Here is a 19,018-nt window from a genome sequence, read left to right as displayed (position 1 = left end):
ATGGCGACGTAAAAAGCTAAAAACGAGCAAAATTTCCAACTGCAGAAACACAGAGTATAACTGAAACCAACTGCCGCCCCATTAGAGTGAGAAATGAAGTGGATTTTTGACCCCAAAACAATTTAGAAAACGCAGTGACGCCCACAAATATCGCCCGATTGGTATCAAACTCGGTCATGACATCGATACGCATGCCTGCTCCGGTAAAATGTTTTCAAAATTTCTCTAGGGCTTACGGTTTTCTGACAAGGTGCTTCAGAGCGAAATCATGCGGCAGGGTAACTGACGCTCTCCCAGATTCATTTCCATGTATTTCTGAAAAATTTCAGAGCTCGGCGCACACCATCTATGTCTCATCACTGTTATTACTGAGAGTGAGGTAGAGATATGAATCGCGGACGACAAATAGCCCTCTCGTACGCTTCAAACGTTTTTTGAATACGTATCACGGTTCCCGATCACTTTAATTAAAGCCATAAAATCAACAATTTGAATGACAACAAAACTGAAAAGGATCATTAATCCAAAGCTCTTAACAACAGAAGGCATTGGGCGAGTTGATTAATTTATGGATTTTTGATGGATTTAAAAAAAATATCCTTCAAATGCAAAAGATATTTCTGACTTGTTTTTGTGTCACATTACAGTATTGTAGATCGTCTGCAATGTTATCTCTGGATACAGTAACTGAAAGGTGCATGAAACGTCCATAAAGATGTAGTTTCTGACAATGCAGAATTAATTAATAACTAATGAAAACATTACATTTGAGATTAGAATATTAAATCAGACTAATTGATGAAAAATACTTTTAATGTGGTAAAATGTAATGAATGTGACATTTTTTAAAATGTCTTGAATTCTGATATTGAAGAAATGAAAAAAAATTTAATTTGTGTAAAAACTCATGTTTTACTATTATTGCAAGGATCTTTAGATGCTTTACTTAAAGCTGACATTTTAAAATATGGCAACAGTTAATGACGATGACAATCACTGAATAATCCATCAATATTTATTCACATCAACAGTTATTAAAAAGCATATTCTGCTCAAAATACTAGTATATATTTTAACAAACCTTTTTAATAATATACTTTGCTTCTCATAGCAAAGTGTAACAATGACAAACATTTGGGAACATAAAAACCTCTCTGTGGTTAGCTCTAAATCAAAATCTGACCAGATCAAAATTATTTTAGAGATTTTTTTCAAACAAACATCAGAGTTTTATTTATGGAAAAACAAGAACATTTCACTGCTTTCATTTCTAAAGTATTTTACATCCAGTCAAACACAGAAACTTCAAATAAAAGCTAAACTCAATTATTCTACATGGTACAGAACTCCATGAAGACTGAAATGCACAGAAATTAATCCTGTCTGAATGTGTTCCCCTCTTTAACTTCAGTATCTAATGGGATACTGATGGGGATCTTAAGTACAAATACGACTGAGAATTAAAACAAAAAACTGGATTAAGGAAAACAAGCAGCTAGGCAAACGTAGACCTCAGGTTTATCTTGGTCAGACAGTGAAAGACACAATCACAGTGAATCACTAGCAGCCTGCAAGAATCTGTTGACTTTAATATGTTCAACTTGCTGTTTACATCATCTGACCAGATTTTCCATAAGATTAGATGCCAAATTGGATCGGATCTGTTTTAGACCTATGGATTCTCATCAGAGTGAGTCTTCATGTGACGAGATAAATTACTTCTGTTACTGTAACTTTTTCCACAGCTCCCACAAGAGAAAGGCTTCTCACTTGTGTGAATTCTCAGGTGATTAGTTAAAGTCCCTCGTTCAATGTAAGTCTTTCCACAGGTCTCACATGAGAAGGGCTTCTCGCCTGTGTGAATTCTCATATGAACATTTAAATTACCTTTTTGACAGAAACGTTTTCCACACGACCCACAAGAGAAAGGCCTCTCACCTGTGTGAATTCTCATGTGCCGAGTTAAAGGCCCTCTTTCACTGTAACTCTTTCCACAGGTCCCACATGAGAAGGGCTTCTCACCTGTGTGAATTCTCATGTGAACATTTAAATTACCTTTTTGACAGAAACGTTTTCCACAAGACCCACAAGAGAAAGTCTCTCACCTGTGTGAATTTTCATGTGCTGAGTTAAAGTCCTTCTTTCACTGTAACTCTTTCCACAGCTCCCACATGAGAAAGGCTTCTCACTGTGTGAATTTTCATGTGCTGAGTTAAAGTCCTTCTTTCACTGTAACTCTTTCCACAGCTCCCACATGAGAAAGGCTTCTCACCTGTGTGAATTTTCATGTGCTGAGTTAAAGTCCTTCTTTCACTGTAACTCTTTCCACAGCTCCCACATGAGAAAGGCTTCTCACCTGTGTGAATTTTCATATGAGCATTTAAATAGGGTTTTCGGGAGAAACGTCTTCCACAAGACCCACAAGAGAAAGGCTTCTCACCTGTGTGATTTATCATGTGGACATTTAGAGCGTCCTTTCGAGAGAAACTCTTTCCACAGGTCCCACAAGAGAAAGGCTTCTCATCTGTGTGATTTATCATGTGGACATTTAGAGCGTCCTTTCGAGAGAAACTCTTTCCACAGGTCCCACAAGAGAAAGGCTTCTCACCTGTGTGAATTCTCATGTGAACATTTAAATTAGTTTTTAGGAAGAAACCTCTTCCACAAGACCCACAAGAGAAAGGCTTCTCACCTGTGTGAATTCTCATGTGCTGAGTTAAAGGCCCTCTTTCACTGTAACTCTTTCCACAGGTCCCACATGAGAAGGGCTTCTCACCTGTGTGAATTCTCATGTGAACATTTAAATTACCTTTTCGACAGAAACGTTTTCCACACGACCCACAAGAGAAAGGCCTCTCACCTGTGTGAATTTTCATGTGCTGAGTTAAAGTCCTTCTTTCACTGTAACTCTTTCCACAGCTCCCACATGAGAAAGGCTTCTCACCTGTGTGAATTTTCATGTGCTGAGTTAAAGTCCTTCTTTCACTGTAACTCTTTCCACAGCTCCCACATGAGAAAGGCTTCTCACCTGTGTGAATTTTCATGTGCTGAGTTAAAGTCCTTCTTTCACTGTAACTCTTTCCACAGCTCCCACATGAGAAAGGCTTCTCACCTGTGTGAATTTTCATATGAGCATTTAAATAGGGTTTTCGGGAGAAACGTCTTCCACAAGACCCACAAGAGAAAGGCTTCTCACCTGTGTGATTTATCATGTGGACATTTAGAGCGTCCTTTCGAGAGAAACTCTTTCCACAGGTCCCACAAGAGAAAGGCTTCTCATCTGTGTGATTTATCATGTGGACATTTAGAGCGTCCTTTCGAGAGAAACTCTTTCTACAGGTCCCACAAGAGAAAGGCTTCTCACCTGTGTGAATTCTAATGTGAACATTTAAATTAGTTTTTAGGAAGAAACCTCTTCCACAAGACCCACAAGAGAAAGGCTTCTCACCTGTGTGAATTCTCATGTGCTGAGTTAAAGTCCCTCTTTCACTGTAACTCTTTCCACAGGTCCCACATGAGAAGGGCTTCTCACCTGTGTGAATTCTCATGTGAACATTTAAATTACCTTTTTGAGAGAAACGTTTTCCACACGACCCACAGGAGAAAGGCTTCTCACTTGTGTGAATTCTCATGTGATTAGTTAAAGTCCCTCTTTCACTGTAACTCTTTCCACAGATCCCGCAAGTGAAAGGCCTCTCACCTGTGTGAATTCTCATGTGCGGAGTTAAAAACCTTCTTTCACTGTAACTCTTTCCACAGGTCCCACATGAGAAGGGCTTCTCACCTGTGTGAATTCTAATGTGCCGAGTTAAAGTCCCTTTTTCACTGTAACTCTTTCCACAGGTCCCACATGAGAATGGCTTCTCACCTGTGTGAATTCTCATGTGATTAGTTAAAGTCCCTCTTTCACTGTAACTCTTTCCACAGATCCCGCAAGTGAAAGGCCTCTCACCTGTGTGAATTCTCATGTGCGGAGTTAAAAACCTTCTTTCACTGTAACTCTTTCCACAGGTCCCACATGAGAAGGGCTTCTCACCTGTGTGAATTCTAATGTGCCGAGTTAAAGTCCCTTTTTCACTGTAACTCTTTCCACAGGTCCCACATGAGAAGGGCTTCTCACCTGTGTGAATTCTCATGTGAACATTTAAATAACCTTTTTGAGAGAAACGTTTTCCACAAGTCCCACAAGAGAAAGGCTTCTCACCTGTGTGTACTTTCATATGAGCATTTAGTTGTTCTTTCTGAGAGAAACATTTTCCACAAGTCCCACAAGAGAATGGCTTCTCACCTGTGTGAATTCTCATATGATGAGTTAAAGTCCCTCTTTCACTGTAACTCTTTCCACAGATCCCGCAAGTGAAAGGCCTCTCACCTGTGTGAATTCTCATGTGCGGAGTTAAAAACCTTCTTTCACTGTAACTCTTTCCACAGGTCCCACATGAGAAGGGCTTCTCACCTGTGTGAATTCTCATGTGAACATTTAGAGTGCCCTTTCGAGAGAAACTCTTTCCACAAGTCCCACAAGAGAAAGGCTTCTCGCCTGTGTGTACTTTCATATGAGCATTTAGTTGTTCTTTCTGCGAGAAACTTTTTCCACAAGTCCCACAAGAGAATGGCTTCTCACCTGTGTGAATTCTCATATGATGAGTTAAAGTCCCTCTTTCACTGTAACTCTTTCCACAGATCCCGCAAGTGAAAGGCCTCTCACCTGTGTGAATTCTCATGTGCGGAGTTAAAAGCCTTCTTTCACTGTAACTCTTTCCACAGGTCCCACATGAGAAGGGCTTCTCACCTGTGTGAATTCTCATGTGAACATTTAAATAACCTTTTTGAGAGAAACGTTTTCCACAAGTCCCAAAAGAGAAAGGCTTCTCACCCGTGTGAAATCTCATGTGAACATTTAAACCACCTTTTTGAGAGAAACGAGTTCCACACAACCCACATGAAAAGCGCTTCTCACCAGTGTGAATTCTCATGTGAACATTTAAACCACCTTTTTGAGAGAAACGTTTTCCACAAGTCCCACAAGAGAAAGGCTTCTCACCTGTGTGTACTTTCATATGAGCATTTAGTTGTTCTTTCTGAGAGAAACTCTTTCCACAGAATCCACAGCAGAAAGGCTTCTCACCTGTGTGACTTCTCATATGATGAGTTAAAGTCCCTCTTTTACTGTAACTCTTTCCACAAGTCCCACAAGAAAAAGGCCGCTCATCTTTGTGAATTCTTCTGTGTCTTAGCAAGATATCGTTTCGAGAAAAGGTTTTATCACAAATTTTACAAGAATATAATTTTTGCCCTGCGTGAGCTTTCTTGTGCTTTTCTTGTTTTGAAGTGTCAGTTCTGCCTTTCTGCTCTTTGGTTTTCTCATATTTCTCCTTTTGTTTTTGTTCTTCCTTTCTCTTTTTTCCTGGGTCTTCAGAATTGATTCCTTCTTGATTCTGGTTCTCAGTTTCTGCAGAGCCATGAGAGATGAGTTGGTTCCTCTGTGATTCTGTTTAATTGAGAACCTCCTCCTCTTTACACACACAACATTGTGGGAGATCTGGACAAAAAGACAAAACAAAAGCCTTTAAATGTCAATCAAACAAGGAAGTCTTCCTATTAATATTTTGTTGGATAAAAACAGGATTTTTTTCTGGCTCTGGAAAGAGGTTCCGCAGCATCCGGTGCAGGTCCACCAGGTTCCGAAACAGCTTTTTCCCACTTGCCATCAGACTGCTGAACTCTTAACTGGACTGCACTCAAAATCTGGTCTCCACTTCACACCTTGCACATGTACAGAGCTAAATAACTTCCATTTTACTGTCAGTCCTGCACTTTATATTTTATATTCATATTTATATTCATATTTTATACTGTATTTTATTTTATTCTGGAGTAACCTCACAACATTGGAAGCTCAAAACATTGTCCTGGGCCGTATGCAACGAAATGTCGTTCTGTATACACCCTGTGCATGCAAAATGATAATAAAGTCAGTCTAAGTCTACTTGACTATTTTGATGACATTCCCTTTAGTGCAGCTCCATCTAATGGATGCATAACGTAACTCCAGCCTCTACTGTAGCGTCTATTCTATGCGCCTTAAACACGGTGCAACTTATATATGAAAAAAGTTTTAAAATAGGCCGTTCATTGAAGGTGCGCTTTATAATGTGGTGCGCCTTATAGTGCGGAAAATACGGTAATTATGCTTTATAATAATTGTACAAAATAAAGGTAAATGCTTCACGGATTTCGCCTATCATGGGTTCTCTTGGGAACACAACCCCCGAGAAAAACGAGGGTTCACTGTATAGGTACATGTTTAAATAAAATGAAGATTGTTGAACTACTGACATGTCTCTGAAATTCAGAGCAAAAACTTTGTGTTTATTTTCAGAAAATGAGAAAAGGTCAAAATAATTTAAAAATGCAGTGCTTTCAGACCTTGAATAAAGCAAAGAGAACTAGTTCATATTCATTTAGAAACAACAAAACAAATGTTTTAACTCAGGAAGAGTTCAGAAACCAATATTTGGGGGAATAACCAGGAGGTTTTCAATGGGGTTTAGTGCAGTGGTCTCTTCATTTTTTCCAGACCTGTATGTAGTTGTTAACGGTTTTAGTTGGACAAAACTATTTAATTTCTTATGTGAATGTATGTAAATAAGCAGTGAAGTTTAGAAAAATGCACCAACAAATAACTTCTCTTGGTTCTTAGCACTGCTGGGGGCTAAGGACCCCTAAAGGTCAGATCCTAGAATCGCCCCTGGGTTTAAATATTCTGCTATTAGAGCAGAATACTCCAGTCCAGGTTTGAAGAGTCTGGGTGTTGTAGTTTTTAAACTAGAGTCGATTAAAGATGCGGAAGGAAAAAATAGGTGGAATCGCCCTTTAGCCATTTCCCGAATCGGAAGCTTGAATTGGAAACCAACTTCAGCTTCGTCTTTCTTAAACCTGATTAATCAGTAAAACATGAAGGTGTTTCGTACCTATCCGGTGTAAGATGATCCTCGGTATCCGGGTAAAATCCATCAGTCTGCGCTGATCCTCCATCTCTTCCTCCATCTTAACGTTGATTTCTTTAAACTCTGTGAATGTTTCTCCAGCAGGAGTTACCTGCTCGTTGATAAACTCTCTCTGAGGCGGAACTGAAGACATTTTCACTGAAAACACGGAAATATTTACCGAAAACACCAAACCTGTTTTCAAACTACCTTCTAAGAGGAGCTAATGCTACCTCGTGAGCTCCGTAGCTTTCTGTGTGTTTCACTTTGGCTGCACTGAAGAAACTGTAAACGATTTTTAGTTCCCGCTTGAATGTTCCACTTTGAGCCTCCTCTCAACATAAAGTTATATTAAATATCTTACAACATTAATAAAAGGTTTATATATTTCAGTGAGTGAAACACAGTATTAAAGTCATTACACAAACACACGGATGTTTCCAAGCCTTTTATTTCTGTTAATTATGAGGATTTTCCACATTTAATGGAAACACAGCATTTATGATTAGAATATTACATCATACTATTACATCATACTAATGAAAAAAAGGTAATTTCTCCTTTTCATGGAGCCTAAACTGTATGAATGGACACTATTTAGTTTATGCACAACTAAATGCATTTTAAAAAACACATTTAAAAACAAAATTGTTCAAGTTATTTTAGGATTGCAATACTTAAATCACACAATGTAATTTTACTTGTCTTTTATATGTTGCAGTAATTGAGAAAATTGGTTTGTATAAATTTAAGTAAATACAATCTATTTTTCTGCTTAGCCAGCAATTTTCCAGTTAGTTCCCCAGTCTGAACTTGTGAACAGTGTCTTGATTCAGTCAAATCTTCTATCCTGTATCTCCTGAACTCTGATATTCTACTACATCCACTCTGTGAATGTTTTGCTTGCTGGTCTTCATCATGCTTTGAATGCAGTATCTGGTTTCTCTTACTTTAACCCGCCCAACTTGCACCTCATGTTAGCCTTTTTGATACTCGCCCTGTGAGGCGGTGCTTCACAATACCCCTCCTGGTTGTTTCAGAAGATGAGAAGACATGGTGACTGAGTTTTAGACACCAGTAGCCAGCTCTTGCTGCTTTTACTAGATGGCAGTCCTAAAAGTACATGCCTTTAAAATATGAATAAATACATAATATTCCATAATTCTTTGATCCAGCAGTGATACAAGTTTAGTAATAATGCAAATCTTTCATCACATTTGCCCCACATTCCCTCCTAATTCAGGGATTGTGGTTTCTTAATTTCAGTGTTTATGCTACTGGAAGAGAAACAGAGTTAAAATTGTCTTTTGTTCCTCACAGCACCTGTGCAGATCGATCACTGTGCGGTTTGAAGAGTTGGGTAGGAACTGTGTTTGCAGCCCCGGCCCTCATAATGAAGAACGGCTCTAGGAGCCGGTTCCCGTGGTTCAATTCAAAGAACCGACTCTAACAGCCCAAACATTCGGGACCGACTCATCAGCTAGATTCAGCAACCTATCTGTTTTTATTACGGATACGATAGTTTATAAAAACAGACATAGTATAAAACATATTTACTGAGATTACATTATAGAGTTCCAATTATAGCAGCATATTTTATGTTTCAGGTCAGTGTTGCTTCATAGACTGTCAGCTCCATCAGTATCAACCTCCAGGTAAAACAGCCGGTGTTGTTGCACAGGTGAGAGATCTCCTGCTGCATGTTTCCTTGGTAATCGTTCTGCACTGATTGCTGGAGAACTCAGACTTCAATCATAGTAGCAGGCAGAAATGAGGAACCTTTACTGGGGTCAACAAAATGGAAGACACGGCGTGTTTTATCTCTCAAATATCAAATATCTCTACAAAAGGAAGAAAGGAGACCAACAGATTATTCAGCCAGCTTTAGCTCTGTAGAGCAAATAATAATAATAATAATACAAAAGACTTTGAGGCATTTTTTTTTAATCACATCACAAAAGAGAAAACTTTTGTCTAGATTAGTTCTGGAGAGCCGGTACCTCAGGCCAAACGGATCCAAAGAGAGACAGCAGACAGAAGCAGCACAAAACCAAGAGTAAAAAAAAAGACAAAAAGAAACAGATAATATTTCTGTGGGGACTTAATGGACCAAGAACTGATTGATGGATGTAAGCTCCCGCTGATCTCGATCATCGCTGAGTGTTTGTGCTGCCGAGCCTCTTGAGGGGTTTAAAGAAAGGCCAACAGGAAAACATCTAAACGCGAAAATGAATGTACAGAATCACAGAGGAGGACAAAAAAGTCCCAATACAAACAGATAGCCAGCAGCGACGCTACATATTAAAACAAAGATTTAAAGGAGAGTATCATTTTTCTTTGCAACTTTCAGGTTTGTAAAAGTGTGAGTGTGTGAAAACTTTTGAAAGGTTTTATGTTTCATTGGACACAATGAAACAAATCTGGAAATCTAAATTCACACATTTTATGTAAATATTGCCAAAAAAAACGTCTCTCCATAAACTGCTTGTATAACAACATAGACAGTGTAACCAACGGTAACACATTCCAAAGATGAAGGAAAACTCTGTGATGTCACAACTAGAGTCATGCTTGTGATGTCATCAGCTCTCTATCTATGTAACAAACTTCTACCTTCTTGTCATTGCTTGCTGCACAACTGAGGAGTTCAGACGCACGCAAAGCGCTTTTACAGTGAGATTGTTAGCCAACTGATTTGAACAAGTACTATTTTGTCAAAACATGGCAGATCAAAGCCAAAATTGTTCCATCAGTGAGATAGCCAAAGGACGTCAGTATGGGTGGGTAGGGAACAGACCTCCTCCCTTTGATTTCCACATAGAGATACAACGACTTGCCTCTCTTTTAAAAATGGAGAAAGCAAAATTGTTTGACCAGAACCAAAAGCTGGACGACACCCAAACAAAACTGGAGGAAACAAAAGCTGAGGTAGAGAGGCAGAGAGCTCTTAAGGAGATTTTCATCGGCAGGAACATCGAGTTGAAGGAACAACTACAGGCAATTGAAAAGGGCAACAATCCAGAGACTCTCAGCCCAGCAATTATCGATTCCGAGGTGGACAGCCACACAAAACAGACGCTGCAAGAGGACTTAGACCTAGCGAAGATAGATCATATTGCCACAGAGCGAGCGTTCATGTCAAGGATTAAGGAATTAAAAGAAAAAAACAGAGCACTCCAACAAGAGCTGGACGACATGAAGGCTAAATACGAGGAGCTTCAGTCCAAATCTGAAGCAGACATTTGTGAGATCAAACGTCAGGCTGACCTGCAGATGGTCAATGAAGACAAGATCAGACAGGGCCAAAATTTAATAGAGAAAATGTCCAAGGAGATCAGCAGCTTCAAGGAATCCGAGAAATACCTGTTGAGAGAACTAGAGCAGATTAATGGTTCATACGAAGAACTAAAGTCGAGGTATGAAGCAGATGTGACTCATATGACAGAAGCTAATTTGGAAAAAACCAAGCATGATCTTATTGAGCTCATCAAGGCACTCAGAGCAGAGAAGGACAACCTCAATCAGAAAAATGCAGAAGATATCTCTTTCCTCCAATGGCAATCAACTAAGGCAATAAAACATCTGCAATCTGTTCTGGAATTCGCAACAGTTAATTACCACGAACTAAAAGCCAGATATGAAGGAAATGTTCTGACTCTAATGCAGCAGTTAGAAACATCTAAGCAGCATATACATAAAGAGATTAAAACTTATTCAGAGCAAATGATGAGTGTCCTGAAGATTATCACCGAGCTTAAAGCTGAGAAAGACAGTCTCCTAAAACAACTGACTGCTTTTCAACAACTTCCCTCCAGCTGTGAGCTTAACTCACAGCAGCAAAACATGAAAACTGAACATCAACTCAAACACGAATTAGGACCTGAGAGACAAAAAGAACCAAAAGAGAAAGACACTACCCCGGAAAACAAGGTTTCTGACACTGCGTCCATGGATCAGGACCGTCTGACAGAGGAAACCCTGTCAGAAAACATTGATGTTCCTGATGCCTCTCCCAACCAGGTAAATGATTTTATGGAAAACATGCCGAATAACATGGAATCCATGGACGTGACGGACCGCTCTGTGGAAAATCTGTCACAGGAACCAGTGGGGGCAGTCGCCGAGGAAAAATCAGTGTGGAAGAAGATACGACACTGTTTGGGGCTCAGAAAACCACAAATGTTCAAGAAAAAAAGCAAGAAAGCCTCTGAATAAAGCGATTAGGAAAAATGTAATTTCTGAACCGTTTGCAAAACCCCAAAATATATTTCTTATTTTAGATCCCCCCCCAAAAAATGACCGTGGGTTTTTCTCCGGGTGCTCCGGTTTCCCACAGATTTCCAAAACCATATAAATTAGGGTTATTGACCAATGTAAATTGTCCTCAAAAAAGGTACTATTAATTTCTGGAAAATTTAATTTGCAAACGGTTCCGATTGGAGAAACATTTGTGGTGAGAAAAGCAAGAAAACCTCTAAAACAAGCAACTAGTTAAAGAGTCCAGGTCAGTCCTGAACCATTTTCAAAACCCCAACTTACATTTTATATTTTAGACTAAAAAACAAAAAAGGACAACACGGTGATGCAGTGGTTAGCGCTGCATCTTCACAGAAAAGCGTTCTTCATTCTCAACCAGGCGCCTCTTTCTGTGGGAGTTTGTCTGTTCTCCCCGTGTTAGTGTGGGGTTTTCTCCGGGTGCTCCGGTTCCCCCCAGGATTTCAAAAATGATTTAAATTAGGGTTATTGACTATAATGTACATTGTCCTCAAAAACGTATTAATTTCTAGAAAATTGAATTTGCAAATGGTTCAGATTAGAGAAACATAGTGAGAGTTGCTCTCCACAGGTTGCTCTCCACAGGTTGCCCTCCACAGGTTGCCCTCCGCAGGTTGCTCTCCACAGGTTGCTCTCGACAGGTTGCCCTCCACAGGTTGCCCTCCACAGGTTGCCCTCCGCAGGTTGCCCTCCACAGGTTGCCCTCCACAGGTTGCTCTCCACAGGTTGCTCTCCACAGGTTGCTCTCGACAGGTTGCTCTCCACAGATTGCTCTCCACAGGTTGCCCTCCACAGGTTGCCCTCCACAGGTTGCCCTCCACAGGTTGCTCTCCACAGGTCGCCCTCCACAGATTGCTCTCCACAGGTTGCTCTCCGCAGGTTGCTCTCCACAGGTTGCCCTTCCCCACCAGTTTCTAGATGCAGTCAAGGTTTTTTAATGGGATCCGTTTTAGTGGCCTTAGCATCTCGTCTCTGCTTTTTGCAGATGTGATGAGGTCCTATTGGCTTCATCAGCTGTGGGCAAATAAACTTTGTCGTAGGCCTAACAAGGCGAATGCCTGAACTGGAAAAGGAGGGGCCCTTGCTGTTGCTGTTGAGCCATGTTGCATTGCTTGATAGCTAGTTGTTGCCAGGAATAAACCCAGTCCTGTTTTTTTCTTTGCAAAAGTTGTTCTCACTGTTGCTTTTGATATATTTTAAAGAAATGTTTATTGTCACAATAGAAGGAGCAAAGAGTCGGGGAGGAGACAACAGACCAGAGGCCAGCAGCAGGACCATGATGTAGGATCTTCTCTTACCTGAGAATAATTTGCTTAAGACAAGCAAATTATTACAGACACACAATTACTTATCTTAGAGATACATAATAATTTGCTTATTATCTTAGAGAAAATTTATTTATCTTAACTTTGGTAAAAGGAGATAGGTAAACACCTGGTTTTAGACCACAATAACTTATTAGTCTGGTGTAGGGCCTCCTTTTGCAGCCAATACAGCGTCAATTCGTCTTGGGAATGACATATACAAGTCCTGCACAGTGGTTAGAGGGATTTTAAGCTATTCTTCTTGCAGAATAGTGGCCAGGTCACGACGTGATGCTGGTAGAGGAAAATGTTTCCTGACTCGCTCCTCCAAAACACCCCAAAGTGGCTCAATAATATTTAGATCTGGTGACTGTGCAGGCCATGGGAGATGTTCAACTTCACTTTCATGTTCATCAAACCAATCTTTCACCAGTCTCGCTGTGTGTATTGGTGCATTGTCATCCTGATACACGGCACCTCCTTCAGGATACAATGTTTGAACCATTGGATGCACATGGTCCTCCAGAATGGTTCGGTAGTCCTTGGCAGTGACGCGCCCATCTAGCACAAGTATGGGGCCAAGGGAATGCCATAATATGGCAGCCCAAACCATCACTGATCCACCCCCATGCTTCACTCTGGGCATGCAACAGTCTGGGTGGTACGCTTCTTTGGGGCTTCTCCACACCGTAACTCTCCCGGATGTGGGGAAAACAGTAAAGGTGGACTCATCAGAGAACAATACATGTTTCACATTGTCCACAGCCCAAGATTTGCGCTCCTTGCACCATTGAAACCGACGTTTGGCATTGGCACGAGTGACCAAAGGTTTGGCTATAGCAGCCCGGCCGTGTATATTGACCCTGTGGAGCTACCGACGGACAGTTTTGGTGGAAACAGGAGAGTTGAAGTGCACATTTAATTCTGCCGTGATTTGGGCAGCCGTGGTTTTATGTTTTTTGGATACAATCCGGGTTAGCACCCGAACATCCCTTTCAGACAGCTTCCTCTTGCGTCCACAGTTAATCCTGTTGGAGGTGGTTCGTCCTTCTTGGTGGTATGCTGACATTACCCTGGATACCGTGGCTCTTGATACATCACAAAGACTTTTTAATAATAATTCTTTATTTAATCAGGTAAACCCCGTTGAGATCTAGATCTCATTTTCAAGAGGGACCTGCTGTCTTGGTCACAGATGCGCCAGCAAGACGTGCACCAACAATTTGTCCTCTTTTGAACTCTGGTATGTCACCCATAATGTTGTGTGCATTGCAATATTTTGAGCAAAACTGGGCTCTTACCCTGCTAATTGGACCTTCACACACTGCTCTTATTGGTTCAATGTGCAATTAATGAAGATTGGCCACCAGGCTGGTCCAATTTAGCCATGAAACCTCCCACACTGAAATGAGAGGTGTATCAGTTTCATTGTCCAACCCCTGTAATTAGGGGCTGTCTCTCAGAACCCCAGAAGAACAGGACAAACAATTGATGCTGAGGAGACGAGACATAGGATGAGCAAAGAGAGATGTGTTTCAAGCTGAATACAAAGACAGGAGAAAGAATTTGATGGGGGGAGAGGAAGCAGGTTGGGTTGACCACTCAAATAGCACAGAGACAGCTGAGGTGGCAAGTCTGATTATCCCACCAAAGAGCAGGAGGAGAAAGGTGTCTTTCAGACCAAGTACAAAGTATTGGGGGGACAGGAAGTCTAGACCACTAAAGAACAGCAGCCTTTCAGACTCACCAACAGTACAGGGCTGTGATAAAGAATTACAATAAGCCAATAACATCCACTCTATCTCATGACATCAAGCACTACGACCCACAGCGGGAAGAGGTGTCAAATTCATTAACATATACAGTAAGCCCCTCCCCCCTCCCCGTCATACTCCTAATTATTCATGTTCCTATTCATAACCTGTCATATTGCTACATTAGCTGGCTAGCATGTCGCTAGCTGCCTAGCTCAGCTAGTTTCTGTTAGCTCCCAAAAATGACTGGATTTTTAACCCTGATAGGTTTTTTAAACTGGATTCTCCCTGGGAAAGGAGGCCATAATATTAACACATTTCTAAATTCATACAATTAAATTACAAGTTTACGTTCTTCAAAGTTTCGGACAGCTCCAATGACAAAATGATCGCAATTGTGGGTAATTCTGACTTTGACTGAACTTTAGTTTGGGGAACCATAATTAAACAACCTTACCAAGAACTCAAAACAAATTTATTATTGGCATAAAATCTGTCTCAAGTGCTACTGAACAAACATACAGACATTTACAAACTTAAAGCAAGTCATGAAACAAAAACAGAAGCTACCACTGCTGATGGACAAAAACCTTCATCAATGTTCTTCTCTAACACGTAATTTCTCCTTTTCATGGAGCCTAAACTGTATGAACGGACACTATTTAGTTTATGTACAACTAAATGCATTTTTAAAAAACGCATTTAAAAACAAAATTTTAGGATTTTTTTTTTTTTAGGATTTATTCATTTAGATTAAGAAACTTTTAAGAAAGTTTCTTAAAACTTTTTTTAAAAATCCTAAAATTAAGAAATTTTAGGATTTTTAGGATTGCAATACTTAAATCACACAATATAATTTTACTTGTCTTTTAACAGAACACAATAACATAACAAAGAGTTTATTATTAACATCACCAGCTTACCTGTAAATCAAAATATCTCTACTAGGAGTACAGCTACACAGCGCTCATAAACATCAGTGTTAGCGACCGTTATCTCTTCTTCTTCTTCTTGATGAAATTTATTGGCGGTTGGCAAAAAACGTTGGGTGAGCATTACCGCCACCAACTGGTAAGGAGTGTGGACCACATGACAACAGAAACAAACAAAAAAAAAACTATATCCTATTATATAACTTACTTTGTTTCAAAAAAATCAAATATAGCCTGATATCCTCTGCTTCCCGAGTCCTGTTGCAATAAATCAACAATATCAAATTTCATTTTCATATTACTAAGGTTTCTTATTAACTTGTTTCTCTGAAACAGATCATTCCTGCAACTTAAAATAACATGCTCCAATGTCTCATCTTCCCTGCAGTCACATTTCCCTGTCTGATGTTTCCCTATCAAAAATAGTGATCTATTTAGACCAGTGTGTCCAATCCTAAGTCGTGATGAGAAGAACCATGTTGGAATGTATATTGTAACTTTTTACTTTGTAAAATAGTCTAATGTTATTATATCAGGTTATAGTCTTTCAGGTTGAAACTCAGTTGCAAAGTTAAACACTGAATTATTATACATGTTTTAGAGTTTTAGAATTCACTTTAAAAGCTGATTTTTCTCATAATCTGTATTACTAACACATCACATGAAATAACACATAGATGGATGTGTGAATGTGTTGGGTCTAAATACCTATTAAACAAAACACAGGAAAGACAAGAGAGTTAAATTCTTTTTGTACTCGCGAGGAGAGCAGACAGAGAGATGCTTTCAGTTACAAATCTCCAACCGCTCTGAAAACACATCTCCCGCTCCCTCTATTTTATTGCTTTTTTAGGGGACCCTCTTACACTGAGCGCTTTAACTCTCAAAGGGAGGGGAAAACAATTTATCACATTGTTGCAGCGCTAATGACATTTACTATTAGACACATGTTATCTACACTCTAAATCTTTCTGCTCCAGTCGAGTACCAGACACGGCGTCGAGTACCTCAGGAGAGCAGACAGAGTTGTCTCCGCTATCTCCACGAAGGCTTCACTGCTCTCTTTCTCAAAGAGGTCACAGGAAGGAATCATAATTATTCAACACACAGAGACATTACTTAGAATAGAGGAAAAAGAGAAAAAGCATATAATTAAACATTATCTAAATGTTACTACAAAGCTACATGATACAACGAATATTTGATAATTACTAAAAATACAATTTATCCAACAGAATGACTTTATTTCTGTTGAAAGATGATTTTACATTTACAAGCAATGAAAACATGACATTTAAAATTACAACATAACATCAAACCACTAGAAAAACATATATAATACAGAAATATATACAGAAACCAAGTCAACCACTAGACCAGAACCATGCTTCTGGTTTAGTGTATGTCGTAGAGTTTTCTGAGACACCTCTACATCCAATGTATATAATAGTGTATATGTAGATTAAAGTCCAGGAAACATTATTGCTGAAGCAAAATTTGTCTGTGACTACACCAGTGCATACAGGAACAGCTAACAGTAATCATGAAACTAAAACAAAGTACAAGTACAACAAAAAATAAACACACAAGGACTACAAAAGTTTAAATCTAAAACTAAAAATGTTCCAATGCATTGTTCCTTTAAAACGTTACAAATACACAGTACATTATTTCAAAAACACTTGAAGATTAAAAGTTCCCTTAAAATAAAAAAAAAAAGTTTCATGGAAAGATAAAACTACTTGATACTTGAGGTTCAAATGATGCCGTTCTCATATGAACATTTAAACTTAATTTCTTGAGTGAAACTTTTTCCACAGGTCACACATAAGAAAGGCTCCTCACTTGTGAATCAGCAGGTGACGATTCAAACTAAATTTGCTGGAGGTTGGTAGATAAGTATAAGTAAGTTTCCTCTGGTCCAATTCCTTTTCTGGGCTGGACGAACAGGAGTCTAAAAAGTAATTGCTAACGTAGTTTTCTGGATTCTAAGTTTGTTCTAATCCCTGTTCTGGGTTGTTAGATAAGCATAAGTATTCTCTGGACTTTCTAAGTATGCTCTAAATTTGTAAAAGTAATGAGTACTCCTCAGTTTCTAAGTAATAATAAAACTTAATGTTCCTGTTCTGAATGAATTTTTTCTGGACTCTAAGTTTGTTCTAATTCATTTTCTGGTTGCAGTAATAGGAGTCCATCTGCACAATAATCTAAAAATTAATCTAAGAAGTATAATATTGGTCTACATAGCGAGTACTGTACAGTTTGTAAAAAAAATAAGCTAAAGAGTGACCAATAAACTAGAGTCTCTTGATTTCAAGTTTGTTCTAATTCCTTTTCTGGGTTAAAAGTGAGAACTCCACAGTGTCTAACAGGCAATAATCTAAAAAGTAACTGATAAGTAGGATGAAAAGACAACATTAGGAAGAATATGGCACATATGGCAAGACAAAAAAAAAAGCTGGCAAAGACATTGAGGTCAGGGAGTGTGTGTCTGTAACTATGATGTGTTTGCAGATTAGCCCATGTCTCTCACAGCCTGTTCTCCAAATAAGTGTCTGATAAAGGTGGAATAATCAAGAGCGAATCCTTGAGAGTTCAGCCATAAGATTCCCCGGGTGACTTCAGGAGGGTGAGGAGATGGGAAGGAGACGTTTGTTTACAAAAACAAGAACATTTCACTGCTTTCATTTCTAAAGTATTTTACATCCAGTCATACACAGAAACTTCAAATAAAAGCTAAACTCAATTATTCTACATGGTACAGAACTCCATGAAAACTGAAATGCACAGAAATTAATCCTGTCTGAATGTGTTCCCCTCTTTAACTTCAGTATCTAATGGGATACTGATGGGGATCTTAAGTACAAATACGACTGAGAATTAAAACAAAAAACTGGATTAAGCAAAACAAGCTGCTAGGCAAAAGTAGACCTCAGGTTTATCTTGGTCAGACAGTGAAAGACACAATCACAGTGAATCACTAGCAGCCTGCAAGAATCTGTTGACTTTAATATGTTCAACTTGCTGTTTACATCACCTGACAAGATTTTCATTAAGATTAGATGCCAAATTGGATCGGATCTGTTTTGGACCTATGGATTCTCATCAGAGTGAGTGTTCATGTGACGAGATAAATTACTTGTATTACTGTAACTTTTTCCACAGCTCCCACAAGAGAAAGGCTTCTCACCTGTGTGAATTCTCATGTGATTAGTTAAAGTCCCTCGTTCACTGTAACTCTTTCCACAGGTCTCACATGAGAAGGGCTTCTCACCTGTGTGAATTCTCATGTGAACATTTAAATGACCTTGTTGACAGAAACGTTTTCCACACGACCCACATGAGAAAGGCCTCTCACCTGTGTGAATTCTCATGTGATTAGTTAAAGTCCTTCTTTCACTGTAACTCTTTCCACAAGTCCCACATGAGAAGGGCTTCTCACCTGTGTGAATTCTCATGTGAACATTTAAATGACCTTGTTGACAGAAACGTTTTCCACACGACCCACAAGAGAAAGGCCTCTCACCTGTGTGAATTTTCATGTGCTGAGTTAAAGTCCTTCTTTCACTGTAACTCTTTCCACAGGTCTCACAAGAGAAAGGCCTCTCACCTGCGTGAATTTTCATGTGCTGAGTTAAAGTCCTTCTTTCACTGTAACTCTTTCCACAGGTCCCACAAGAGAAAGGCTTCTCACCTGTGTGAATTTTCATGTGCTGAGTTAAAGTCCTTCTTTCACTGTAACTCTTTCCACAGGTCCCACAAGA

The 19,018-nt window shown here is 39.4% G+C and overlaps 3 protein-coding genes across 4 annotated transcripts in view; 1 reads left to right on the top strand and 2 right to left on the bottom strand.

Annotated features, from left to right (window-relative positions):
- Positions 1-19,018, top strand: part of LOC114156967 (myelin-oligodendrocyte glycoprotein-like) — a 1,059,483-nt gene that overhangs the window by 980,512 nt on the left and 59,953 nt on the right. The window lies entirely within an intron of this gene.
- On the bottom strand, positions 994-4,987 carry LOC114156872 (zinc finger protein 208-like). The gene is given in 4 exon segments (XM_028037448.1): positions 994-2,022; positions 2,106-2,189; positions 2,192-4,825; positions 4,910-4,987. Coding segments are annotated over 4 exon segments (3,135 nt in total). The 5' UTR covers positions 4,977-4,987; the 3' UTR covers positions 994-1,672.
- The window catches only part of LOC114156942 (oocyte zinc finger protein XlCOF6.1-like), a gene marked incomplete at its 3' end in the record, with an annotated part of 40,528 nt that continues 40,024 nt past the window's right edge, over positions 18,515-19,018 (bottom strand). Inside the window, exon 4 of the mRNA XM_028037572.1 lies at positions 18,515-18,864. Coding sequence (XP_027893373.1) covers positions 18,515-18,864 — 350 coding nt within the window. The remainder of the gene's footprint in view (positions 18,865-19,018) is intronic.

This window comes from Xiphophorus couchianus, chromosome 14, assembly GCF_001444195.1.
Source record: "Xiphophorus couchianus chromosome 14, X_couchianus-1.0, whole genome shotgun sequence".
NCBI lineage: Eukaryota > Metazoa > Chordata > Actinopteri > Cyprinodontiformes > Poeciliidae > Xiphophorus > Xiphophorus couchianus.
The sequence above is the reverse complement of the archived record's forward strand: the minus strand, read 5'-3'. Positions and strand labels throughout refer to the sequence as shown.